Raw genomic sequence first — 27,638 nt, forward strand, 5'->3', positions numbered from 1 at the left:
CTAACAGTCATTGCTGTTCACAATACTGAGCAAGCCTGGGCTTAGTGGATCTTTTCATTTTCATGATGGGAATAAAACAAGGACCCAAATTCAAAAATCTAAAAAAGGGTTATATATTGGATGTTAACATAAAAATAGATGCCAAGAAGGTGGGGACTGTAACTCATTGTAATCTGTAATCCAGCCACAGGAGATGAGCAAAATAAACACATTTTACAGGCGAACTGGGTTGCAACATGGTGAATGTAAGAATATCTTCAGCACCTCAGCTCTCGTCCCCCATTCCCTCTTAACAACAGCAGTACAATAAACACACGACTGCATAACCTGGCATCACATTTCCAGATGACCTGTATTTGGCCAGTTTTGCCAAAGATGCACATTGAGTTCAAACCTGAAAATGACAGGATGTTAACTTCAAAAAGAGTTATTCTAAAAGTTCAAAGACTCTGAGCGACGGATTTGCCAGAACGAGAAGCAATCCTCTGGGCAGTGCAACCTGCTACAGCACCTACAGAGGGATTCCCAGATGAAATACACATTAGTGCATCAGCAAAAGATCAGTCCCAGGGAAATTCAAAAATAACCTCTATAATTTACTGCCTCAGTGCAAGTACTTCTCTACCTTTGAAACACATTTAGTTCTGGAATGAAACCAAAATTTTTCAACAGCGTCCTACGGCAAGACAGAGCAGCCTAGGAGGGGAAAGACACAACCAAGTGCAAGAGAATTTTAGAAAATGCAAATGTTCCTTTTCACTTATTTCCAGTCTGTAGATACAAGGCTTCAGTCTCACTCAGGGTCAGAGGAGATGACAAGACAATAGAGACCTTTAGCAGTGTGGTCACCTCCTCAGTGCCATGAGCGCAGCTGTGACCTGAGGATCACCCAACCCCAAGCCTCCAGCTTTTCAGCAAGAAAAGCAGAATTCTGATATATAAGAAAACGGATCCATTTCAAGGCTTTGTTTTGTTTAAAGCAAATGCTGTCCAGTACAGATCAAAGTCACATCTGATCCATTTCTTGTTAAACAAATACTGCTAATACAGTTTAAATGCTTTCCCTCCCCCACATTACAGTGCTTTATTTATTTATTCTTTACTAGCAGTTCATGTAAACTTTGTACTGAACACTACAATAAAACCCACTACAGAGGGGATGGAAGCACTTTATCATGATAAAGTCAGAAATCATCCCACCAGTAACCTGGTTTGTAACACAAAACCGACTGGCATGCGCAAACCCAAGACCATGTCATGACTTTTTAAACTCAAGCAGATCCAGCCCAAGTAATCTGCTTGAAAGAAATCCATCTCCAGAAATCTGGTTTTTAAAAGTATCTCTCATCTGGCATCTCGAGACCTATGTTTTGCCACTCTATCAAAGCAAATCCTTTCAATCCCTTTCAGGTAATAGATGGTGCTTATGGGAAAAAGCAGATAATTGTGTCTGAATTTACATCTCCCAGTCGCAAAGAAATGGCAAAATGCACAAGTGGTAAGACAGAGTTGCCCACAGGGACCTTGTGACACATTCTGGAAGAAGAGGAGCTTGGACAAGGCCATGGCACAACTTGGTGCAACTCAGTGGGCTGAGGGCATGGCACACCCAAGAGTCTTGGGACAAAGCACCTGGGAAATGTTGCTACACACACACACAAAAAAAAACCCCAAAATCAAAACAAAACAAGACAAAAAATCACCACTATAATGCCACACCAAACAAAATCCCCAGCAACAAACAAACTTCTGTCTTGCCAGGGCAATTTGTATGACAGGACAGCAAGCAGAAGGAAAAGCAGCAGGAGAGGCTTGTAGGCAATGCTGGTTGCTGCCAGGCAGAGACCCTCCTGCTTCTGCTGCTGCTACTGAACGTGACAAGGCAGCCAAGCACAAAGCTCTGATGAAAAAACCTCTAATATACAGAAACAATGGATAGATGGAAGGGAAGGGGGACACAAAACTGCAGATGGAAAAGCATGACAAGGTACAGACAAATACAAGACCAGTTGAGCGTCAAAAAGCCTTCCAGCAAAGATGCCACTGAATCTTTGCATGCAAGCACCGAGAGTTATTCCATCTTACTCTAATACCAGTTCCTTAGGGAATATTCTTCTTCCTACAGTGCCAAGACAGATCTCATAAATACACAACTATCACGATTTCATAAATAAAACCTGCACTCTCTGTCGATAGCCTTGATCACACAGCTGCCTGTGTGACAGTGCTCACACCGCCTTGTTTTCTTACAAGTTTCAAGAATGTCTGTTTCCTCACAATTTAATTCATGTGAAACGTTTTGTTCTCAGACCCTGTGTACTTTGGGTTTGCTCTGGCTGGGTGCCTTCGCTCTATTGCCAAGCTTATGCGATTCCAATCAGCAGGATCGCTGCCCAAACAAAACACAATCCCAGATACAAACACCCTCCAAACTGCAGGGAACTTCAGAGCCAGATGAGAATTTCATGACTGATCCTCTAACATCTCTCTATACTCAGTCAAACTAAATCCTGACCTAAACAAATCTAAATATAGAGGATATTCAGAGACTAAGTTTCCAGTTTAGCCAGAATTGCTCAAAAGCTGAAGTCCCACTATGGAGATTCACATCAGAGTAGGAAGGAGCCAAGGACACTCATAATCATGAAAATAAAATAAGACATTCCTAAGAGATCAGCTACCGCAATTTTGGCCATAGAAATCATTGTTAATTCTTAAGTTTTAATAACTTTGTCACAACTGAACTATTTCTCCTGACAAACAAACCCAATTAACATAACTTTACTATGTATTTGATTAAATGCAATTATTGTAAATAACATTTACGCTTGCAGTAACGAGTCTGCATTTTCCTTCTACCCCATTCCTGATTACTTTGGTCTTCAAAATGCTTGCAGAAATCCAGCAAACAAAAGCAGTCTGGGAAGTGCAGCTCTGTTACATGGCACTGAGGGAAAGTAAAATCATTCCCATTATCTGCTCTTTATCGTCTCATCACCAGAGTAGACTGACCAGAGCAGAAGTACCCCCCCAAAAGCACCATGTCTGTGTGCAAGATAGGGATTTTAAACTAGATTTCAATTTCAAACACACTGGTATACCAGAATTTCTCAGTACAAGCAGAAGTATTTATCAGCTCCAGCATTTTTTCAAGACAAATGGCAGTGAACATACGAGTCCAAGACAAGACAAATGGTTTCAAGAAAAGAGGAAGAGTGGAAATAAATTAAGAAATAGGAGATGACAAGAAGAGAAAGAACAAAATAGAACACGCAGCAGCATAGATATGTCAAGTTCATTCACTTTGATTTTGAGCTGACCCCTTAGCTGCTTTCCAACATATTTTTCTCCTAACATGAGTTTCCAGTGGATGTATTATTTGGTATAGTTGGCCCAATATTAAAACAATGGAATCCTGCAGCATGAAGGCGGCTGTTGCTTTTTCAATTTGCTCTTGGAGGTTTTCCAATAATTTCTGTGTCAGAGGATGCTTTAAAAAGTTCTTTCTCCTCACTCTGTGCCTGGCAGAGCAAGCCCATCTCAGACAGTACCTGCCAGACAGCCACTGCATTCCCCCAGTCCAGCCTTTTCAAAACCAGCACTTCACTCTGTCACTCTTCTCCTTAATTTTTTGCAATCAATCAATAACTTGGTAAGCAGTTATGTAGTTCAGTGACCTCTTTCTTGCCTTGCTAAGACTTATTTTCTGAGGCAGGGAAAGGAACTTGATGACAAAGGTACCTGCTGCAAACAGGGAATCTGCCCTGAATATTTGCTAGTGTGTCTAATACTATGGAGAAACGAGGGTACAAATTCTTAACAAAAGAGTGAAATGTGTTGCTTAAACATAAATCAAATAAACATTTGTATTTACAGCTACAAGATAATGAGAATCCACTCCTTCCTCTAAAGCTGTCCATTTTATCACTGAGTCCTCTGATGCTAATTTACATCACTGTCTTTTCCAGGTCAGAACCACCCCCAAAATTTAACTCTGGCATTCCTAAGGGTCTCTGAGAGGGGGTCCTCCTATCTCCCATGGACAAAAGCCCTTTCCAAATGAATAGACCTGAGTCTTCAGCAAGTCAGCCTTTTTAGAAAGCCTTCATGAAGGTATATCCTCCCAAACCTTGCAGGGTGGGAAGAAAGAGTTTTTCTTTCTGCCTCCACCAGCAAATTATTTATCATGGGGAAACTCTGCCAGGATTTATAGCTATACAAACCTTTCAGCAGAATATAGACCAAAATTGGGTCCCACTGTAGTGCAAATGCATAACCACCATCCCCAGGGCAACTTCACACAGTAGGTCCTCCCACTTCTTCAAGCCATGAATAAAAGTCGCAGACTTAGAGAGCCTCCATCAGAAATAAGGCAGTCGACAGAAAGCGATCAAAAATACCTTCCTACAAAGTGTCTCATTAATTCAGCAGAGCTTTAGATTTGGATAATTGACAGGATTTGCACCAGGAAACCTTTACAAAAGAAAATCAAACCGACTCGTTTACATTCCTGTTTCTGCTGCAGCTCCCTTAACTGAGCCAAAACAGCCAGATGTAAAATCACTCCGTTTTTTCCAGCTCAGAGGGAGTCAAGCAAAACGGCTGAGGATGGGGCTCCCCTTTGCTGGGGCCAACGCTCACAGGTAGGATGGCCCTCCAATAGCCTCATCCTCCAGATACAAAGGTCAAACCTGCATGGTGTTTTCAAGGTTTTGCCAAAAGTAATTAACCTTTTGTGATGCTTCCGTTTTTCTGGTTGTCAGAGGACAAGCCCTTAGCCGTTGTCAAGGGGGAGATTCAGCTTCTGAGTTCTTGCAGTTTAAGGGCCCAAACCCAGAGATACTCAGAAACTCCATCTCCTCCTAAAAACCTCAGTTTCTTCCTCTTTACTTGTCAGCAAAGTTCAGATAATTTTGCAGAAGCTTAACTAATCCCTCAGCTGAGTATTAAGTTCCAAAAAGCTGGTGATTATACATATACATGCATATCCACAGCTCTTAGAACAAAGAGGGGGGAAAAAAACCCTAGGAAAAAAAGCAAATCCCTCCAGAAAAGAAATAAAATATGCACTATGATATTCAACCAGATGCCCTCATCCCCCCAAGGCATGGTTAATATACTATCTGCCAGTACATATGGGACCAATTAAAAAGAGCTAACTCCTCACACAGGCGCTGCAGCGTCACTCTGGAGGAATCCACAATCGATTAAACAAACTCATTCCAAGCCATTCCATTCTGGAAACACATGCTCATTCATAACCAAATCCCAGCCTTTAGGAATCTCACGTGCCATGAGCAAAACAACCAGGCTTGCAGGGAAATCTCTGGCAATACGATCTGAACAGGAACTGAAGAACTATCCTCATCTTTACTGCTGCTTTGCATGTGCTACTACGTGCACCTACAGGAAGAATTGCCACTACTTCTTACAATACCATCTCAGTTTTATAATTTAACATTGACAACGGAATCGAGTGCACTGAATGATGGAAATATTAAATTGTTTAACTAAAGGAAACGAAGGAGATCAAAACTCTCCAAATGTTCCCTTCCAGCAAGACCAGCAGAACAGGAAGACTTCACCTGTGCAAGGAACACTGTTCAACCTCTTTACACTGGGAAAGCTACTTTCTCTGTTTCCAGTACTTATACTCTTGCTTTTGTCCAATCTGCTCCAAATGTTGATCAACACAGCAATCACTTGCAAGTTTCCACACATAAAAAAGCTAGAGAATGAAGAACTCCACACAGCAACAAACAGGATCGTCCTTATTCTCAGTACAGTCTCAACTTTCTTCCGTTCTCCATTAATTGCTGACCACCCCAAACACCATGCATTCTCAGCCACTTTACAACTTAAATAATTTTGCACTGAAAAAAAAACTAACCAGTTTTGTATCTTCAAGTTTGGGCTCAACTTTGAGAAATGAAGTTGCGAAAGAAAAAGGAATGTAGATGAGAGGGTTGTTTGGGGGGGGTTATTATTAATAAATGTTTGTTCGTGCAAACCCTGTCAATTATTGCAAGCAATATATTTCAGGCTTAGGGGAAATGAAATAATTCAGAACATCAAGATCCAGGGGGAAAGGACATGGGCTGTTAAAGCCCTGAGCTTCTCTAGATGCAGATCTAATATATATTCCTGTAATACAGCACGAGGGAAGTGTTCTGAATACCCATTACATTTACGGTCTCCTGTGTACCTGTGTCAGGCAGCTAGTTAAACAGATGTGAAAGAACCAACAAAATTAAAATAAATTAACTGCCTGCCCAGCATTTCCCCACTGCCTTCTTCATTTGCCCCGTTCAATTCAACTTAGAAGCATTACTGATGCAGTTATCCCAGCAACCCTCTAAGCACATGGAGCTGTAATTCTACAGGAGACATTAACAAGGTGGCTTTTATCAAACTTAATGCATCTGAAATCTAAATTATTTACCCTGAAAGAGAAGGGAGTGAAAGAATTCAGGGGCCTCTGATAAAATATTAAAGCATTGAATCCCGTGAATACCTATTAGTCATTCCACTGGGGGGAAAAAAGTATCAAGACAAATATTTCATTTAATAAAAAAAAAAAAAAGACATGTATTTGGCTGAAAAAAAAAATACTCAACCCTGATGGAAAATGTTTGAGCAGCTTTACAAATTCAGCCCTCTATAATTGTACCAAGACTGCTAAAAATTCCACTTTCATAACCACCACTACCAATAAATAATTGTCAAAATAAATTCAGTAGATTACCATGCAAAAATGTGTCTTCCACAGCTTAATCTTGCAATAATGCTTTTTATAGCGTGCCTTTCTGCCCAGATTTGCAGCTCTTGTTATTTGCATTCTGATCACTAAGCACAAAGGTCATCAATCGTATAATTCATTTTTTTTATACTCTAAATTCTTCATGCTGCAGCCCTGCCAATGGCTTCTCACCTCTGCTTATCTAAGGTATTTGCACATATAATGGCCATACAGTTCTTCCAAAATATCTCCAAGTCATACTAAGTGATGTCAAGGATGGTAATCTGGTCAAAAGAAAAAGAAAAGAAAAGCCCAATTCTGAACATTTTCTGATAAAGCAGTAACCAGATAAACTGTAAATGTGAGGCAGATGGAGGTATGCACACAGGGATTCAATATGAGTCTCCAGTGTCACTCCTGCAAGGGTCACCCCCAGTTCTGCAATGCAAGACGAATCAACAGAAGACTTTTCAAGGGAATCTGTCAAGTTTTCTGGTCTCTTCCACAAATTCTTTTAGGAGAAGTAACTCTCTAGCTCCAGGTATTTATGGCATTTTTTTTTTTTTTTTTTTACCTTTGGAAAGCAAGGATCATTTAGAAAGCAATTAAAAGGAAGACCTACCACCCTGACAGAGCACCATCATCAGAGGGGAACCACAGTGGAGTGCACCCACCAGTGAAGATGTTGTCCCCAGCAAACAGGGCACAACACGGTGACAGCTTCCCCAGCCTTCTGTCTCCACCACCACTCACTCCCAGCAGAGCTTCCCTTTCAGCTCCTCACATCCTGAAGCCTGCCCCTCGCAAAACTAATCCTGAACATTTAGCACAAAATGTTCCATGTGGGCACAGAACAATGTTTTGCCTCCAGGTCTCCACTTGGGGAGTCGGAGGGCGGTCAGAGCGGAACGCTCAGAATGAACGTTTCTCTTGCCGAGTGGTAATTCTGAGCTGGATGACAGAGAGGGCTGTTTTCCTGCTTTCCAAGCATTGCCATCATTTAAAGGAAAGCCTGTAAAAATGTTTGTACTGTTGGTAAGTTACTCGGGAGACCACTGCAAAGAAAATATTTTCATTTAAAAAAAAAAAAAAATGTCATTTCAGTCCAGATGCAAAGCTTGAAACAGATAACCTCAAAAGTGGAAAGTCTTGGGCAAGTTGTTAACTGGAGTCAGATTTTCAGAAGAAACTAGCTCCACATCAATAATCACCCACTAGTTCCCCTCCAACAGACCAACCTTTAATCCAGCTATACTATTTTTAGTGTTAGATGGCTTTAGTAGCAGAAGGTATCCTTGTTTGATGGTTGTTTGTGGGTTTTTTCACTTTTGGATTCCAGGTTCTCTGACTGGAACAGAGTTTCAGATGACACTAGAAAAGCCTCTGAAACAACAACAGTCAAGTTTTGCATGGACAGCTATTTGCACAAGCCAATTCTACAGTTTTACAAGACAATCAGCTAAATAAACGTCTGTCTGCTCCATTCCCAGCAGCTGATGAGCGAAGGGGGCCTTTGATCATGCAACAAAGCCAGTTCCCTCCTGGGAACAAGTGCCATAACTGAAGTGTTCCCAGTTCTTGTCCTCAAGCACTGCTTGGGTATCACGTACATCTCAGTGTCAGCCACAGCACAGCAGAGAAAATCAGAGGTTGAGGAGCTACAGTGACTCCCTGCAGAAACAGGAACACAAACTACCAACACTTTCTCTCATTCCAGCCAGGGGAGTGGATGCAGGAGTTATCCACACAGGATGGCCGTGGGTTTTGGCTGTGGTACAGTGAAAAAAGGGATGACAAGGGCATCTGCTTAAAGACAGAATTTTTAAAAGAATTCATTTGTGGAAATACAGGTTAAAATAATCTGAAAAACGTGATATTCCACACAGTACTCCATTACTCTAATATAAAGATACACAAAGGTATCAAGATTAAAAGGGAAACAGATTCAATCAGCACAGGAAACAGGGCTATGTGCTATGATCCATTTTCCCTGTAGCATCTGTAGGAAGGTGATTAGTTCCAACTCATGCTCTATGACATAAGCACTTCCACTTTCATGTTTTATCACCATTAGAGTCAGAAATTAAAAGGCTCTGGTGGTTATCACTGATGTTCCTAACCTGGCAGAGTAAAGCCATTCCTGAGGCAGATTTGGGATTGCCTCTTCTGATTACACAGTAGGCAAATCACAAATGCAGTTTAGTGTGAAGCTGCCAATATTTAATAGTGTTTAATGGTGCAGTATGCATCTGAGTGGAAAAAGGGTGCAAGCACCTATCTAGAGAGCAGATTAGTTCATCAGCTTCCACTGAGTTTCCCTCTTTGCCTTCCTCCCTGAGTGTCTGCTGCTGCGTTGGAGTAACATGCAGCTTGTGGGCTATGCTGAAACACCATCTCAGAGACAATTCTGGGAAAGAAAAGGGAGGGAGTTGTGAAAACAGTGGCAGAAACATGTGCACCGTTGAAGAAACAAGGTGTGCAGCACATGGGAGTAACTCCCAGTGATAACTTGTGATAACAAGTGATACCTTGGCAGAGCTACCTAGGGTAACCCATGCCACCTGCCCTAGGCTGCATGAAGCACTCCCAGGGTGCTGCTGCCCTGCAGCAGGTTGGGCAGTAGCCGGCCCAGCCATCTCCCACAGCTGTTTCATCATCAGTTGTCACAGGGCGTGGGTATCTTTCTGTTTATTTAGCCGTAAGTGTGCGTGCACGGCAGAAGGAACGAGCAACGTACGGCTCATTTTGGCCTAGCCCGTTCAGTTTGGAAGACATTCTTCTCCAGTTCAGCATATGAAGTTCTCTGGCTTCAGCCTCTTTTCTGTTTGGCACACAAGCAAACCATATTTAGAGGAAATTCAATTCTTCTATAAAAGTTGTGTCTCAATAAATTGTGACTTACCTCTCTTCCCTATCCACATTCAAAAGGACAGGGAGAGAGCATGGCACACCTTCCAAAGCCATTCCCATTTAAACATTGCTTTCCATCTGTACATGTTTCAACTTAAAAAACTGCACTCAGTATGAAAAAAAAAAAGCACAGCAAAGAAGCAAGGTTGTCTTACTGTGTTATATTCACTTAATAATCATAAGCAATTTCGCAGGAAAGTCCTCCAGGCACAGTTTGAATGCTAAAGCAATTCTTGCTTCATTTTAACCATCCACTGATGCAGAGCTGATAGCCCAGCTCATTAAAAAGTACAAGGTACTATTTCAAGAAATGCCATAATTTATCAGGCTGAGTTTATTCACGCTCCACACAGCACCCTGGGTGCACAACACCGACTGCCTCTGACACTTCTGAATCCACCTCTGAAGTCCCTCCACTTTGTGCTCAGCTGCCCACGGTGCACGAAGTCACACAGCAAAGCTTCTTGCTGCAGCGTCATCTTCTACCTGCAGTTTTTCAAGAGGCTTAGCAACATTTAAAAATGCACAAATGCCACTCGAGTGATAATTCATTCTTCAGGTTAAGCGTTTGCACCCAGATAACCAGCTACAAAACTCATTGCAGTGAGAATGGTTGGAGAGAAGATAAATATTGCAATCAAGTTTTTAAAACTTTAGCACCAGAAGTTTGACTAAGGACAGTGACAGAGCTCTCACTTTGTGCTGTTGGACATGGATTGTTGGTTGATTGAGTTGACATACTAGTGATTAGATCTGGCAACTTCACCAAGCCAATTTTAACAGGCAATGCAAGGAATCACCTGGGATGAGGTTCAGTTTAGGCCCCAGATTATTTTTTTGAGGGACTGTGTTTCAATTCTCTCAAGTACTCCCCAACACACAGGAGATGTCTATCAGTTTTGGGCCTCAAGTAGGATGGGAATGAACCACCTCCATACACATTGGAAGGTATCCTTTCAAGAAAATAGTGATCAGAAGAAAGCCATAAACCCTTCCCAAGCCCTCATCAGGAAGGTGTATATTTGGGACTATGCAACACATTGGCAGCCATGTGATAACTTTACCAGGAAAATCAAGTGGCTTTGCTAAACTAGGTTCTGCACCCAAGTGAGACACTGCAAAACCAGTCCCTTCCTGATCCACCCCGACTGCAAGCATCTCACTGCTCTGCTTAAGGATTTGTGTTGCTTTCTGGAAGAAAATCTTATTTTTAAACTAAAGCCCACTGGAAGGAGATTAACTGCCCTTAAAAAATACTTAACAACCTCTTTGCTTGTTATCGAGTGTCCCATACATACATGCCAGATGAGCACTGTAGATGATGATAATGCATTAAATAAACACTTCTGTTTAAGATACATAAGCTTACTTATGACTAGTTTGAGACACACAAACATTTACAGCTTACTCAATTCAAGAATCCTCTGCTCTCAAAATGTCCATTCAGCAACCCTGCCAGATACTGTTTCACAATATTACAGGCTCACTTATTCATAAACAAATCATTAACATTCTTGACATAAATCCATAGCGTACAACAAATCCCAGCTATGATAGTGTTTTACTACATTTGCTGTGCCCATCATGAATGGGAGTTCTGTTTTCACTAAAAAAAAACCACTCTGAAGAAATAAAAGGCAAATTATTCACTGCAAGAAAACCACCAGGATGAAATGCCTATGCACGGATTACAAACTAATTATCAAGTTCATACAGTAATAAACCTGGTGTTCCTTTAGTGAAATGGGCTTGCATAAATGCAAGAAATTTTCTTGTTAGAACTCTAATAACTAAGAAACTCTGAGGATAAAACACACCATTACAGGCTTTTATGATTTCCTCACCTACTTGGGAAACCTTTTACACATCCCTGTTCCTCCACACTTGGGCACTAGAATCACTGAAAAGACCCTTCTGCAGTCCTTCAGCTTTCTCTCACTGCCAGGGGTTTGCTTACAGCCTTGGATCAGAGGGTTTCAGCCAAGCCCCAAAATACCTACATCACAACTTAAATTAGACTAATCAAAATGAATGGAATAGCTTAATGAATGCATCAGGACCAGGCTTCTTGCTCTCTTTGAATATAACCCAGATATTCAGCACAGGGCAAGAGTTTAAAATCAGGCTGTCCCCAAAAAAACACGGTCCACTGGTAAATCCTCAAAGGGGTCTGTCATGAAGGCGGCATCCCCCTCTACTGAGGGGCATGGAGGGCATGGCAAGATGGGATTCTCTGCTCAGGGCTGGTCCACAGGAGGGAGGATGCACCCACAGCACCTCCCAGGACAGATGATCACACAGCACCCAGCCATCAGCAGAGCTGTGGAAATCTTACGAGGTTAAAGCCTCTACCCTGAATTCACTAATGTGTTGATTGCCATATTTAAAGAATTAAACGCCTCCCTGAATGGCCATATTTAAGTAACTAAAAAAAAAAGAGCGAGTGGAAGATAGTTAAGTTTCTGTTGGTGCTCTTGGCAGATGAGAAATACGCTCACAAGAGCTGGACTTCTCCCTGGGTTGATAAACATAAAGCAGACTGCCTTCTGTGCAGGCTGCCAGCTCAGCCCGGGGAATAAAAGATGTTTTCAATTCCGGAAAAGATACATGAGCATTGAAATGCTGAATACTCAGCAAGGTCTCAGTCCCTTACTTACAGGACACCGGCCTGTGGGCACCGGGGGCCGCCCACAGGACGTAAAAATATGCATATGGCTGAAGTTTTGCAGAAATCAGACCTTTGTTATTGTAAATAAATGCAGACTTGCACAGCAATTACACCGCAGCACTCTGGAAGAGCATGCCTCCTCTTTTTATAATTTCTATTGCCATGGCTTTTCCATTTCAGCCTTGGTTTAGTTCCAGTTTTGTGACAATTTCATGGCAGTACACTCACATATGAATATATACAAGCATGAATCGCTTGTGGTCTCTCGGTTCGACTGCTGAGAGCTGTTCTGCAGCTCAGGAGAGCAAGTTTACAGGATCTATTTATGGGTTTTACTCTCTGTCCCCAGCCTTTGAAAACATTTCAAACCTATTTTTGCCAGAGAACACAGCTACCAAAAACTCACTGGGCTTTTGCTATCAGAGAGCTCACCAGCCCTACCAGCTCTTGCTTTCACCCCTGATCTCCCAACGTTGTAACATCTCCATTAGCATGGGAACCATCATGGGTGAAAGAGCTCAAGGGATAAATAAATTTAGGAATCTTCTCATTTGCCTCCGGGTTTTCCGAGCACCTCAATCACAGTTTTAGACGTCGTCTGCAACAGGAACAGATAAAAGCCAACTTTAAAAAAGTAACAACCACTGAAGACAGAAAATCACATGTCTATAGAAAATGAGGCACTGCAGAAATCCCAGACTAGGGGGGTCAGGCTGAAGTGATGCATGATTTGAAGGAAGGCAAACAGTTCTGCCGGGAATCAGCCAGGAAACCAGACAAGTTAAGCAGTCATTTGCAGTATGATACGACAGCCAAACAAATGACACTGAAACCTTAGTGTCACACCACCTTAGGAAATGCCCATGCAGCAGAGCCACCACCCCTTGGTTAGGAAACATGCACCACACACAGCTCTGCTGAGCAGTGCCAGGAAATGGCAGGAGTGGAAACAGCTAAGTAATACTGAAAAACTCAGAGGGAACAGGGTCCTCACGATCTGGAATGATTTCATCCTCCTGAGTTATGGGTAGCTCAGAGAGCTTGCAGGGTAGATTGCTAAGAGGGACTGATGCCAGTGAAATTCTGCCCACACAGTGTCAAATCCATTCTGCTGACCCATGGAGAGCTGCAACAGGCAAAGCCAGAAGCCAGCATCAAAAAATTAACAGAGAGGCGGGGCAGAAATCCTGATGACATACATGTTTGCCACCTTTGATTGCCTGTTTTCTGGAAATGCCAGCATCTCCAACCCCAGCTTTCCTTTGCTGACCAGTAACAGCACCAAAAACATCACACTCTGCAAACCAACAGCTGCACAGCACCTGGTGCCACTAACAGCTCTTCACTAAACTGGTTTAAAAGCCGAAATAAACACTACACTTTTGTTTCTAAAGGCAAAAGCTGGTCATCAAAACCCATCTGTCACTGGCCGTGCTCCGAAACACATCTCATGGTAAATTCCAGCCTGCATTTGTACAACCATGTGCAGAGCACACCCCACACACAGGGCAGCCACACTGACCTACCACTTGCCTCCATCAGCACACTAATGCTGTATTTTGCCCACTGATCTAGTTCTTTAAAAAGAAAAAGGAAAAAAAAAACAAGGTAGAATCCTCAGGCCCCTGATCCAGCAGCAGAGTTGTCAGTATTTTAACAGTGATTTCAAACAGGAGCAAAGCCAAGCCTGAATCCTGAGATTATCCTTTGCAAAACCCCAGCCTCAGCATCAGCAAATGAAAAGATCAAATCAGTTGGCTCAGACAGACTGTTATTTCTGTACCTATATTTGTTAACACTAGGTACATAAAACTGAGGAAAAGTGCTAGAAAAAACACACAGTGATGTTAACCACAGGGGCAAACTGAAAGGATGAACCAGTCCTTTCCTTCGGCCAGGAAACATTTTCAAGCTGTTTCTTTCACAGCCGGTCACTGGGTAGGAAATGCTTTTTAGACAGAAAAATATTTTCCTTTCCAGAAGACACCATAAAATCCATGCACAGGGCACGGTCTACATTTCAATGAGAATTAATTACTTGTTTACTGTGGTAGTTCATTACACAGCTAAATCCCCACACATTGTCTAAACAACTTATTTCCTCCAGTAAGGAATGGTCAAACGAAGCAAAACAATGTGATTCTTTAAAAAAAAAAAAGAAGAGGCAGAGCACTGGTAACACATCTGCAGGACATAAAAGAGCTGAAGAGAAACATTAGAGGATGTCCTTTGAGCACCTTCCAGTTTTTTGTAAGTGAAGGTATTCCAGAACAAAATGTCATCAAATACAATGGAATTGAGATGTTCTAATATACAAAAATATTGTTCTGAACCCAGAGCTATTAATTCTTAGAACTGTGGGCTGTAGCTTGTCATTAGCATCTAAAAGTGAAGGATGGTTGTAACAGTCAATTCCATTTCTCCCCAGTGACTAAATCATGTACGAGCTAAATCATTTATTAATGTCAAGGGGTGACATTTTTCAATTAAGATAATGAGATTCTGGAGGCTCTGGCCATCTGAACCCTGTTTGTGAGTAGTCTTGCCAAATTTAAAAAATAATAAAAAAAAAAGGCACAAAGGAAAGCAGCCTGAAAAACTGATTTTACTTAAACTGGGTACTAACTGTTAACAATTTAGCATTAATCCTACCACATATCTGGAGCTACATACCAAGAACAATTATTTATACTAGTAACCACATGCTGTTAAGCGTTAACACAGGATTAACAAGATATTAATTGAATCACCCAAATCCTCTTGCTCCCTGCTGGAACTCTCCAGCTCCTCAGGTGAGGACCCAGCCTTTGTCCATACAGTATCTCAGCAAACTGTTAACTTCCATAGGGTATCTATAATGTAAGAGCTGGTAGCAACAACCTTTTCTTTTTTTCCATTAGTCATCTCACACCCACCGTTCAAAGTAGTTCCTTATATTGACCCACTAGTTTTTGGAAAAAGAAAAAAAAACAAACAAGCTAAAAAACCAATCAAAAGAAACCACCGAGAACAACAACTACGCAGTAAAAAATTAAGATTTCCAGGATAAAACTTTGAATTCCCACGGAAGATGGGTGAAATCAAGTCAGAAAAATAACACCGCATCAGACTGGTTGGTTCAGACGTTACTAAGCGCTGGCCAGACTCCACGTGCTCTCTCTTCGCTTTATTTTATATATATTTTATATATACTTACAATCAGCTGGCAAGAGACAACGATTAGCTAGAAAAACCACGTTCCCTTTTGACCTCCAGGTGTACAAAGCAGAACAGCATTAAGTGTTTCCCAAAGCAAGCTCTGGATCTGTACTCGCAGTGCAGAAAAGCAGCACGTGGGACGAGCAGCCCCAGCAGCAATTGCCAGTGTTTATGGCACAGACTCTCACCGTGGGGGCAGCCAGCTCCCAGTCAGGTCTATCAAGGCAGGCACTGAGTGGCATGGCAGTCTCAGGCAGGCTTCCCAAACTCTTTTCCAAAGCCTTGTTGGAAGGCTGGACCTGTACAAACTGCCACACGGCGTGAGAATTTTAAAAGCACAGAATTACATCCCGTTTCTCCCCAACGGTGTGTGCTAGCAGCTCAACTCGCTGCTCCACTGGAGATCTGGACTTTAGCATCTCTGCACCCTGTTTGTACCCATACTCAGGAAGGATTAGAAGGGCCAAAGAGTTCGACAACAACAACAAGTATTGTGAATCGCCCAGACAAAGCCAGTGGTGTTGCCCTGGTGCAGGCAGCATCACACCCTCACACCCTCTCTGTTCTCCAGGGTAACATCACCATACAGCATCCAGTCACCTTGGCATTGCTGCTACTGCAACCACCTCCTTCTGAGTGGAAAAACCAACCCCATTCAGGATGTGATCATATGCTTGAAAGTCACTCCTCCACACCTCCAACAGGTGCACATATTGTGCTGCATCAGTTTGTTGCAAAATAGTCATCAATTCCCTCGGAGTGCTCCCAGCAGCCTTGATCCCTCCCTGGCCAGCCAAGCATTGCAAAGGCTCCTTTAGGCAGAAAGCCCCAACAACAGGGCTTTAATAAAACTCTGTCTTAAGTAAAACTACTGCTGCCTGACTAGACCTACCAAGTGGGATGCTACAAAGACTAACTTGGTGGAAACTGTGTAGCACAGCCAAAACAGCCCTGCCCTGGCGGCCCTGCACCACAATTGCAATTATTGACAGTGACTAACTTTGTTAATTAGAACTCCTCAAATATACATCATTTCCTTACTATCAGTATGGGAAGTCACATATGGTATAGCAGTGTAAGGACTAGGTCATATTAAAGCAAATTTTCCAGTCTGATTTTATGCAGATTTATACTGAGTCATAGAGCTCAGAGGAGACAAGATTTTAAAAAACCTTCCAGAAAGTATTTTATAAAAAAAAAAAATTAAAAAAAAAAAAAAAAATTAAAAATCACCAGACAGATTTTGGGAAAATGAGGAAGAATATGACTGCACTCTCCTGTCATACACGTATGGATTTGAAAATAACAAAGTGTTGGGTTTTTTTCCCCAGGATGAGACAGACTGCTTTCTAACTTCAACTCTGTAATGATGACTGCTGGCTAAGAAACACTTGTTTATTCCTGAGAAATGTTGAAAAAGAAAATAAATAAATAAATAAAAAGCAGAGTGGGCATTTTAAACCCTTTGAAGAAACAAAAATACGAAGTTTTCACAAGAAAATACGGAAATAAGAAAAGGTCTCCGAACTAGACTTTATAAAGCTGTTTTTCCCCCCACCCCAAAGCAAGCAGGCGGAGCACTCGCTGCGTGACACAGATGTTCCTCTGTCGGATACAGAGCAGCCCCTTATCCAAACAGCATTAGGGCCCAGTCCAGAATGACTTCAGTAACACACAGGCTTTCCAAAAAGAGTCATACAGAAAAGTTTAGTTCAGCTTTCCTAGACATTAAATCTTGTCTCGTGAATCTACTCATCAAAAAAAAAAAAAAAAAAATCAGGTAAAATTTAGTCTGTTAAAAACTCATGAAGTTTCTTCTCAGTCAGAGGAAAAGAAACTCTGACTGAGCAAAAAGGTAACTCCACTGACATTAGTCCTGGCACTTAGATTTGGAACAACGTTCTCAAGATCTGAATTTGGATCAAAAACAACACCCAGACATACACGAGGGCAAAGTTTATCCCCAGGTGAAAAAAATGACATCTCTTGCAGACATTAATGCTCCTGAAACTCTCTAGCTTGATACAACATTGGTGACTGAAATGCCAAACCACATTCACTCTGTTTATCTTGGAATGCTCCACATCACGTAACAACATCCTCAGACTATAAAAGGAATGAAAGGTCAGGCTGTTACTTCCAGAATCAGGGCAGTAAACTTAAAACAAACAAGCTGTGGGCATTTCCCTGGTAATGCTGCCCACTGCAGCTGGCTAATTTTTCTAATATCATGAATAAGCAGCATGAATAACCTCTGATAAAGAAATAAAAAAAATAAAAAAATAAAAAAAAATAAAATAAAAAAACTAATATAAATGCCCTCTGAAAGTAATTTAAACCAACCAGAAGCGAGCTATTTCACTGCAAGGATTCTGCAGATATGGCTCCCAGGTCATACCTGATTGCTCATGGACCTCTCAGGTGCCCAGCTGATGACCTACTTCTTCTACCCACAAAACCTCTACACCACTCCGAAGCACTCAACTTAGTCCAAAGCCTCCTTAGATTCTGTCTGTGTGGTAAACACCTGCAGATACCTTTATCTATACAGACCTCACTGCCTCACAGAGCTGGATGGACCCTGCTCTGACCTGCTGGAGACCAGTCCCAGGCTCAGAAAACCAGCGGGAGCTTGTCTGGCCACAAGGATGAAATCCCAAAGCTGCAGCTGCCTCTTTCCAGGTAAAGATCTCATTTCAGCTCACACCTGCAGTTCAACATCTCCTCAAACATCAGGGGAGATGAGCTCCACCTGTTCTGCAGCCTGAAGCTTGTCAGCATTTTACATGTGAGCAGGATGGGGGAGAGAGGCTTCACAAAAGCAACACTTAAGCACTCAGTAAGTAGAATTTTAGTGAATATTTTTCACTGTTCTGAAGTGCCAGGGCTTATCATCACCCTTTATTATGAAAGGCAGTGCTCTCATTCATTTAGAGACGGGTCCCAGACTGGCCATGAAGCCCAGAAAGGCTGCCCTTTGCCTCAGCAAGGAGTCACATGTGACCTCAAAGCTACAAGAAAGAGAAAGAACTGATTATTGCAACACTGACCTGTGGGAAGGGGCCACATGAGAACCTACTCGTGCTCCTGTAACCTTTCAAACTGTGCAACTTGTCCTTCCATACCAACTCTGCGTTTTAGAGCTGCAAGATTAAAACATTGCCCTTTGAAAATGTTACGTGTCCCAATACCAAGCTTCAGGCTCTTCAATGAAAAAAAGAGCCTCTGAACACCAGATCAAAACAAAAGTCACTCACAAACAAATGCTTCCTAACATTCCTTATGAACCACCGAAAAGTTACGCTGCCATCTCAAATGGCAAGATAAAAGTTAATGAATTCAAAGGCATATCCCCTGTGCATGGAGATGAGGCTGCACGCCTAAACCTGAGTGATTTAACACACATTTATCAAAGAGAACTATCCAATCTCACAGAAAGTAACATCCCTTCTGCAGACTTCCCCACTGATGCTCCATCAACGTGAATGTGGCAGAGAGGGCTCCGCTTCCCCCATCAACCCAACTACATATTCCAACAGATTTGTCCTTATCCAGAGGATATCCTTGTCCTTATTTCTGAGCATTAAGTGTCTCAGAAATCACTGATGGATTTGCTCTTCGTTGTCCACCAGAAAAACAAGCACCCAGCACTCTTTACCAGCACTGCACATCTCTCCAGCAGTTCATTTCAGCAGGAGGCACCAGAGCTGTCTTTGCTATCAGCGTTTCCCCAAACACGCAGTACCAGGCTCAATAGGCCCTTTCAGCCCCACTATCAAGAGGAGCGGTGTAAAATTTTCAAAATCTCCTTCCTTCGAGTTCTAATCCCAACAACAGAGCACAGCTGTGAAAACCGAAGCCTGTGCAGATCCGCGCTGCACAGGCTCCCTCTTAAAAGCACCGGGACGGGATTCAAGCTTCTACATTTTCTGATTCAAATTTATAGGCGGGCACAGAAAATTCCCATGGACTAGGGAAAAGAGAAAAAGGCTTAAGCTGAAAGTTTTCTGGAAGATGGAAGAAATTCGCTGCTGTCTTCTGGTGACACACACTGTGCAGTGAGCCGGGGCACAGGTCCATGCTATGCCCCAACACCCAGGCAGCTCAGGGAGCTGCAGCTTAAGTTCCAAAAGGTACTTTTCTGGTCAAAAAAAAATGAAAAAAAATATAATAAATTCCATATGGAAAAGCAAAAATTGAGGAAAAGGTTCTGTTAAATAAATAGCCTCAAATAAGGAGGGGAAAGGATCAAAACCCTGGTTTTGAAGTCTGACGTATTTTTTTCTAACACTTTTACTGCTTGTCTTCATGCTCTCCGGCTCAAAGCTGAAAGCAGAAGAACCAGTACACCTTAACACAACTCTTCTCATCATGTTCCTCTCCCCAGCAGAAGGAAATACTAGAAAACAAAGGACAAAATTCTTTAACATGACACTAGAAACCAAGTGCAGCATGTTAATTCGGATGGGACAGTTCTGATGAATAATAACAGAAATTCTGTTTGCCTGTTTTTTAACCAGAATGACTGGAGGGCAGAGTGGTTTCTCTCTCTCCAACAAACTATACCATTTTCAGGTCAGTATCACTGTTATCAGCTCAGAAAGCACAGATTAATCCTGACAGCAGGAAAGCTGGTCCCCAGTCTGGAGAGCCTCCCCCCTGAAGCCAATCAGAGAGGAAACACTGCACCCAACCATCCCTCCTGTCTCACTGGACAGCAGTGCTCCTTTAGGCACTCAGTGAGTGGGTGAGTTTTCAGAAGAGCACAGTCCACCAGGTAAAACACTCTCTGGAACAGCATGGCCCTAAATGGAGGCTCTGAATACCTGTAAACTTACTCCAGGATCATTCTGAAAGCTTCCCATGAGGCGTAGGGAATAACCACCTCTCAAATACAGAGCAGGGCCTGGCATGGGAAGAAAGAGGTGGCCACAAATCTGAGCCTTGGGACACTTAATTAACTTTCTATCTGCTCTCAGTGTTCTTGGCAGTTCCCATCAAATATATCTGGAGAAAATGCTTCCACATGAGGAGACATCTGAAAACTGTTTGTTGTAACACAGGCCCAGTACCACAGAGGGGTATGGTGCAAGAACACTGACTGCACTGGTGCTACAGCACAGAGATCCCAAACCCACCAGCACCGTGCTCCCAGCATGGCTCAGTCAGTAAAACTCAGCAGCAGCAACTCCGGTTAGAAATGTAGCTGTTCACGTTGCCTGGAAGCAAAACCAGCCATTAAGCTGTGAGAGGGACATTTATTTAAATGTTCCCAATGAAAACATGTCTGGAGGTTCTTCAGAATGATCAGCACTCCAGAAGTCATCGCCAAACTGCTAAGGTGTCAGTGCAATGAGATCAACTTGATCATGCTGAGGCTGTGTATAATTTTGTTGAAGCACTATCATTAAAATAATATTAAATACCATCAATACAAATATTTTTATTTTTTCCTTAAGATTCTATGCGTCATATTTATATTTACCACTCCGTATTTTCAGTATTTCAGCAGGAAAAACAAATCATGAAAAGTTATATTAGGTCTTGCCAGGACACTTTCACAGTCACCCACATTTAAAATCTTCTAAGAGTTCTGATGCACTTATTGAGAAGCATCTCAGAAGACTGACACTATCACCTGCAGGCTCAGGGCACACCACTGCTGACTGCCCTGCTGGCTGACACCAGGGATGCAGAAAACACGAAACAGGCAGTGAAAATGCCAAACTACTTGGACTGAATGCTTTAGTCTGCCCTCCTTCAAGGAAATCACCGCTTTATTTTTTTGTCCTGGTCATCAAACAGGCTGTCAGTTCCATAAACACAAACTAGTAATACACTATGAACAAACCCTGAAGATCATTTCCCAGGGGGGGTTTTCCACAAGGCACAAGCTGATTTTGATTTTCTTTCGGTCACAGAAATGCTTCCCAAAATTAACATTTTTCCAGAGCCATTCATTTTCTACAGAGAATAAATAACGTAGAAAAAAAGGAGCTAAGCGGTGCCAGATGAGCCTGCTGGAGTCATGGGGCTTTGTTTGAAAGATTCCTGACTGCTGTAAAGTCACAGCAGCAAACTAGTGCAAAAACTCTGATGCCTTGAAAGATCTCCTGAAGCTATACAGTGCCAAAACACTGGGCTGTGAGACTTCAGACGTTTGCATCCACATGACTCGGGCTTAAATTTCAAATGCTTTTCACTTTTTCCTTCTGACATAATATTTAATGAAACCAGAGTTCAGTAGCAGTATCAGTGCTGCTATACATGTCTTGCAGTGGTTTCTGCCTGGACAGCTGTTTGTGTGCTTACAACTTGCTCGTGTTTGGTTTAGAAAGGTTTTCCATATGCTTTTAAAAATTGGAAAAACTATGGTTTCAGCTGACTGTGTGCTGCATTTTTTTAACACACGTATGCATCTGAACAACGGAAAGGACGAGGAGCTGATTTTGAAAGCACCAATAGCACCTAAAACCACATTCCATCTGAAGGCATGCAAACATTTGTCATGAAACCACTGTGGCTGTGATCACCTCGAAGCCATCACATACGTGTAGGTCTGCCCAGAGGTGACTTTTCTTTTGTGAAAGAACTCTCTAATACTCCTGATATTTGATGTGTATACTAGGGGTAGCAGATGAATGTAATACACATGAATTTAGCAGCTGGGTCAATGATCCCAACACTGTGTGTTTACTGCTCTATTTGAATTACGTGGAGGTATATCACACCAGTAACTCACAGACTGTGATAAAGGAACCTTACACAAATTTATTTCTCATGGACTTCAGGGGAGCTGCACAAGTTACACGATGGTAGAATTAAGCCTCGGGGTTCAAGAAATCAAACTTGCCCCAGTAGAGGACCTGAAGCTTCCTGCCCTCCATCACCCACTTCAGATCATCTCCTCTTGCCCACTCGCAGCTCTCCTGCACAGTATCTCACAGCACACTGGAAGAGATATGGAACTCTACAAAAGAAATGAATTCTAGCAATATGAGAATACACTACAGCCATCTATTTTTAAATCCTCACCCAAAACTGTGGGTTTCAACAAGAATATTCAATTTCCAGACAAGCAGACAGAGAATCACTCAAGTCCTACTGTAAATACTTGGCCATTTTCACGTCCCATGGAGCCACTGCACCAAAAGATATCCAGCCCCAAAGCCCTGTGACACAGCACGCCTGTCTGTGCCCCTTTAGCTCCTCTCTGCTCATGTGAGCCCACCACCTGTACCACCACCTGCAGAAAAAAGTGGGAGTTTCTCTAAAAAGAGGGCTCGTGGGCCTGGCCTCAGCTCAGGGACACCTGGCAATGCAGCACGAGGCTGGGCAGCACCTCTGCTCCAGGGGAAAATGCATTTGAACACGACGATCCCTCTTTACCCACACGTGTTAAGAGAAGCAGGGAAACTTATAAACAGGGCTTATAAACAGCATGACCTCGGAAACTATGCACCCACTGGGATTTATTATCTAGAAACAATGCCTGGCACCAAGCTTCCAGGAAAATGCAGGCTTCAAAGCCAACAGCAGCCATCTCTCAGGCAGGCACACGGAACCGTGTGAAGACCTTGTTTGGTTGCAAAAATCACTCCAGAGTCCTCAGGGGAGCACCAGTGGGGCCAACAGCTCCAAATTCCCAGCTGCGCTGCCGAGGGCTGCCGAACCAGGCACAGAGGGTACATTTGGAAATAATTTCAAAGAAAGATTTCGGAATATTTTCAGCATCGTTTCAACAAGTGCCGCTGCCGCAAGCACCGAGCCACAAATCAGCGCCCGCTGCTTACAGTCATTGATAAGGTCTGCTGCAACCACGGCAATGAAAACCATACCAGGAGGGTTCTGTGAGCCCCGGGCTGGAGTCCCAGCATTTCCTGCAGGGAGAACAACCCTTAAATACCTGAACCAAAGACCGGAAGGCACGAGCGCGTTTGGTACATCCACCCACGTTTTACCGAGCGCGAACCAGGAACGCCGCCGGAGAAATCGCAAACACGGTCACGAATCAGCTCATACATTAAGTGTGAATAACACCAATCCTGTATTACCTGCAAAATCACAGTCTTCTTACCACACCAGTGACTCGCTGATCCCTGTGGTCTATTCCTGCAACATCCCAGCTGGGTGGCTTCCCACATAACTGACTGTCCCACTAACTCTGGAGAAATGGATGGAACTTCAGCGTTGCTAGAGGCGAAAAGCAGCCTTCACTGTACTGTATTTTCAAGAAGATTCCAGACACTTGGATATTTACATTTTTCTAGCTTACTCGTCTAATCCATTTAATTCAATTCAACGTAACCTCCAGAAACAAAGGGGCTTCTTCATTAAGCAGCAGGATAACAGGAAAAGCTTCCATCAGAGGGATCAGACGGAAGTACAGAACAGGCTGAGAAAAAACAAACAAAAAAACCCCACAAAACAAACAAAAAACCAACCAAACAAAACCAAACAAACAAACAAAAATCCCAAACCTAAAAAACAAGTGATCACAGCTTACTCCACCAAAGCCAGAAAGCAAGGCCCTGGGAAGGGGGGCACATTTCAGTAGCATATGAAGCTTTCAGCAGCAAATGGCCATGAGAGCAGTGGGGGCAAGTCCAGCTCGTGGCCCCAGCTCACTGCATTTTGCAACCCAGCTGCTGATGACACTTCATTCCTGCTGCTTACACGTGAGCTTCGCTGCTGACCTCACTACTGGAATTGTACCCATCCACTCAACGCCAAAAATTGCAGCGCACAAACTATGAAACTTGACAGGACGGAGCACGTTTGGAACAAAAGCAGATTTTAAGGAATGGCCACAGACCAGGAACGTGCAGTCTTGCCATACACTGTGTGGGACTGGGAAAGGAGACCCGTGAGAATAGATGACCCTGGCACTCTTTTGTCAGAACGTGCCAGGAGCCTTCACACCGCGACGCTCGCTGCCATTCCAGCTAAACATACGCAGCTCGTCTCAGCAACGAGCGCAGGACTGACCCCGACCAACAGGCATCCACTTGCAGAGTCAGTTCATACTTTCCCTCGCTGAACCAGGCCAAAAGAAATATTCCGAAAGATGAAAATATTTTCTTTGCCATTTGCTTAGCACAGAGCTGCACCACAGACTAACAGCAGAGCTGCGCTTCACCGCAGCTGGATATCAACACAAGATACATCTGGGGCAAAATTAAGCCACATACCACACACACATTGGAACAGTAAGAAAGCAGCGCCAGCTCCACACTTTCTGCGCCCATACATCAGCCTGGCACAAAAGACAGGGCTGCCTCTGCCATCACACATCCCTCAAATGCCCTACAGCAGTGACTCGGCATAACCCGTAACCCCAGAATATATTAATAGAGACCATAAGATGTCATCTACTCTACCCAGTGACCAAACACCACCCTGCTGCAACCAAAATCCCACGCCCAGCACCCTCCCAACACTTGCTGGTCGGGCAGGGTGAGCACTTGTAATGCCAGGGACAAGCAGAGGGCTCCCTTCAACACCCCCATGGCACCAACATTTGTTTCATAGCAGCTAGGGGCCAGGACAGAGGGAGCCTGGGACAAGAGAGCAACGTGGGACACCTAAAACTGAATTAAGATGTTGAGGGGGAGAAAGAAGGGGGAAAAAAGTGCTTTTATTCCTGGCTCTAGATCTCCTCAGGGGGTCAGGGAGTGCTGCAAGCGGCTCTGGCCAGGCTGGTGACTCACAACATGAAAAGGGGAGATGAGGCTGCTTGAAAGGAACAGGCTTCAACATTTTTTTTGAGAAAAAAAAACATTCAGAGGGGTCGGGGATATTGCCCGTGTAACTCTGGCTCGTGTGTGTGTAGATCAGGATCCAGCTTTCAAATTTAGGATCTCATCCTGGCTATCCCCAGCCAGGGAATCCTTCCCCTCACTGCACTCATTTTGTGTACTGTTCACTAGGTTGTTATTTAACCCCTTGTGCGAATGAGGAATTATTATGGGATTGTTGCAGCTTCTCCAAGCCTGGTACAAGTACAAAGAATCCTTTAATTCTGCAATTTTGGACTCCCCCAGTTTGTTTTTTTCAGAGCATTTACAGCAATTCATGCACTTCCCAAGGAACTCCTGTTGGCAAGAACTGCATTTAGAGGCACTCAGCGTTTCGGGAGGCTCAGGATGCCTGGAGCCTCCAGCTAGAGAAAACCAACAGTAGGTTGGACAAAGTTTGTGGCCACTGCTGAAAGCTTTGGTGCTTGTGGCTCTCCTTCAGCAACAGGGAGAAGCACGGGCTGCCCTTTCTACAGGCCTGTGTTGTTCTGCAACAGCTGACAGGCCCAGAGAGCACCCCCTCTCCAGGCAGCCTGGATCCCCACAGCACACAGTCATTCTTACCCACTCCCTAAGGTAAGACCCCTAATGTTGCATGGGATACAGCCAAAAAGGCTAAACAAGGTCACACTCAGAACCTCACTCTGCAAAACACAGGCAGTTAGCTGTCTTTAGCCTTGCATGCTCCTGTAGGCAGTATCAGATATTTTTGATAATGGTATCTTGTTATTTTAACACCTCTCAGTTCCACAAAGGGCACACGTAGCCATTCCATACAGTCCAGACCAACACAACACTACCAACCTCGGCTTTTCCTTTCTCCTTCCCTTCCCTCACCTCCTCCTTTACCTCCAGCTGCTGGGTGCAGCCTCACCTGAGCTCTGACCCCTGCAGCACCACCTCCCCAGGGAACACTCCCACCTCCACACCCTGCCTAAGACCATTAACACCCTCAGACAGGTGATCTCCCACTTGTGTATAGCACAGAGAGGTTTCTGACTAACACAGGGAAACAAGTAAATAATAACACTCTCACATGGTTTTACCCTCGAATCCATCAACTACATACGTGGTACATCATTTCTATCCACTAAAAATCAAGTTTCTTACTGTAGAGAAAAGTACAGCTTCTTAATTAAAAAAGCTTCTCAATTATTCCCATTACTGTGGTGCAGACTAAAGCTCAAAGATCTCTCTCTCAGCTTGGCTTTACTGTCAACTCCAATCAAACTGCTGAATTTTCAGCTTGATGACGTCAAAGAAAATTCTCAGTTTGAATTGTAAAAGTAGTAATAACCTTTTCTTGTCATCTGTTAAGCTCATTGATTCTTATTTAAAATGTCCAGTTCCCTCTCACTGAACACTTGCTCTGGAAAACTACACGAAACCCACGCAGTGGAACTACAAAGTGAGTTTTATTTCACCTCGCTCCCTGACTGTCTCGGATTGCCCCCGGACTATGCAACACGCACACCAACACCGGCACCGCAGAGCCCGACCCGCTGCCGGAGGGTGCGGCGGGGGAGAACGCCCGTGACCCCGAGACACCCCGACCTGTGGATGCGCGGGTGGAAAGGACTCCCGCGGGATTTCGGGTGCCCCGCGCCCCACTCCGAGGGACCCTCCCGCACAGCCGAGCCGGGGGAGCCGCTCACCTGAGCGGGGCGAGGAGAGAAGCCCCCGAACGAACGGCGCGTCCCCCGCCGAGCCCCGCCGAGCCCCGCAGCCCGAGCCGCGCTGCCCGCAGCCGCCACCGGAGCCTCGCCGGGAGCGCCGGAGCCGCCCGGGATGCCGTGGGGACAGCGTCCCCCCCGCCCCGCACCGTGTATGTGTGTGTGTGTGCGTGTGTCCCGCGTCTCCCGCACACCCACCCTCGGCGCAGGCAGGGGGGGGAGAAGTTGCAACAAACTCCCGGTACGGGGGTGATGCCCCGCCGGCCCCGCTCCCGCCCCATCCCCATCCCCATCCCGCGGGCCCCCAGCGTACCTGCAGCCGCTCCGTGGCCGGCTGCCACATGGTGCGGGCGGCGGGAGGCGCTGCCGAGCGGGCACCGCAAGCGGCTCTGCGGGAGCGCGGCCCCCGCGCCCGCCCCGCCCCGCCCGCGGCCCCGCCCCGCCGGCCCCGGGAACGCCGGCCCAGGGAGGGGGAGACGCCGCATCCCGGTGGACCCGCCGGGACGGGCACAGCGTCCACCCCCGACTGCCCCGCACAGCCTCGCCCGCGACCCCGCGGGTACCCGCTGTGAGCCGCCCGGGAGGATGGGGGGACCCCCCCCCCTCCTATGGGAGCCTTCCCCTGGGGGGCTTTCCTCGTCGCAGCTGAAACT

General features: G+C 44.3%; 1 protein-coding gene across 3 annotated transcripts in view; it reads right to left on the minus strand.

The window, feature by feature from the left end:
• Window positions 1–27,373, minus strand: part of PID1 (phosphotyrosine interaction domain containing 1) — an 80,191-nt gene extending 52,818 nt beyond the window's left edge. The window contains exon 1 of one of the 3 annotated variants that reach the window (XM_027900911.1): window positions 27,299–27,373. In XM_027900911.1, coding sequence (XP_027756712.1) covers window positions 27,299–27,328 — 30 coding nt within the window. In that variant the 5' untranslated portion in view covers window positions 27,329–27,373. Of the gene's footprint in view, window positions 1–760; window positions 917–26,149; window positions 26,169–27,298 lie in introns of those variants that run through there. The other 2 variants (XM_027900913.1, XM_027900912.1) reach the window with 2 other exon arrangements.
• Between the last annotated feature and the right edge of the window lie 265 nt (window positions 27,374–27,638).

This window comes from Empidonax traillii, unplaced genomic scaffold, assembly GCF_003031625.1.
Source record: "Empidonax traillii isolate 1590-97213 ecotype Southwest subspecies unplaced genomic scaffold, ASM303162v1 scaffold755:size778197, whole genome shotgun sequence".
Taxonomy (NCBI): domain Eukaryota; kingdom Metazoa; phylum Chordata; class Aves; order Passeriformes; family Tyrannidae; genus Empidonax; species Empidonax traillii.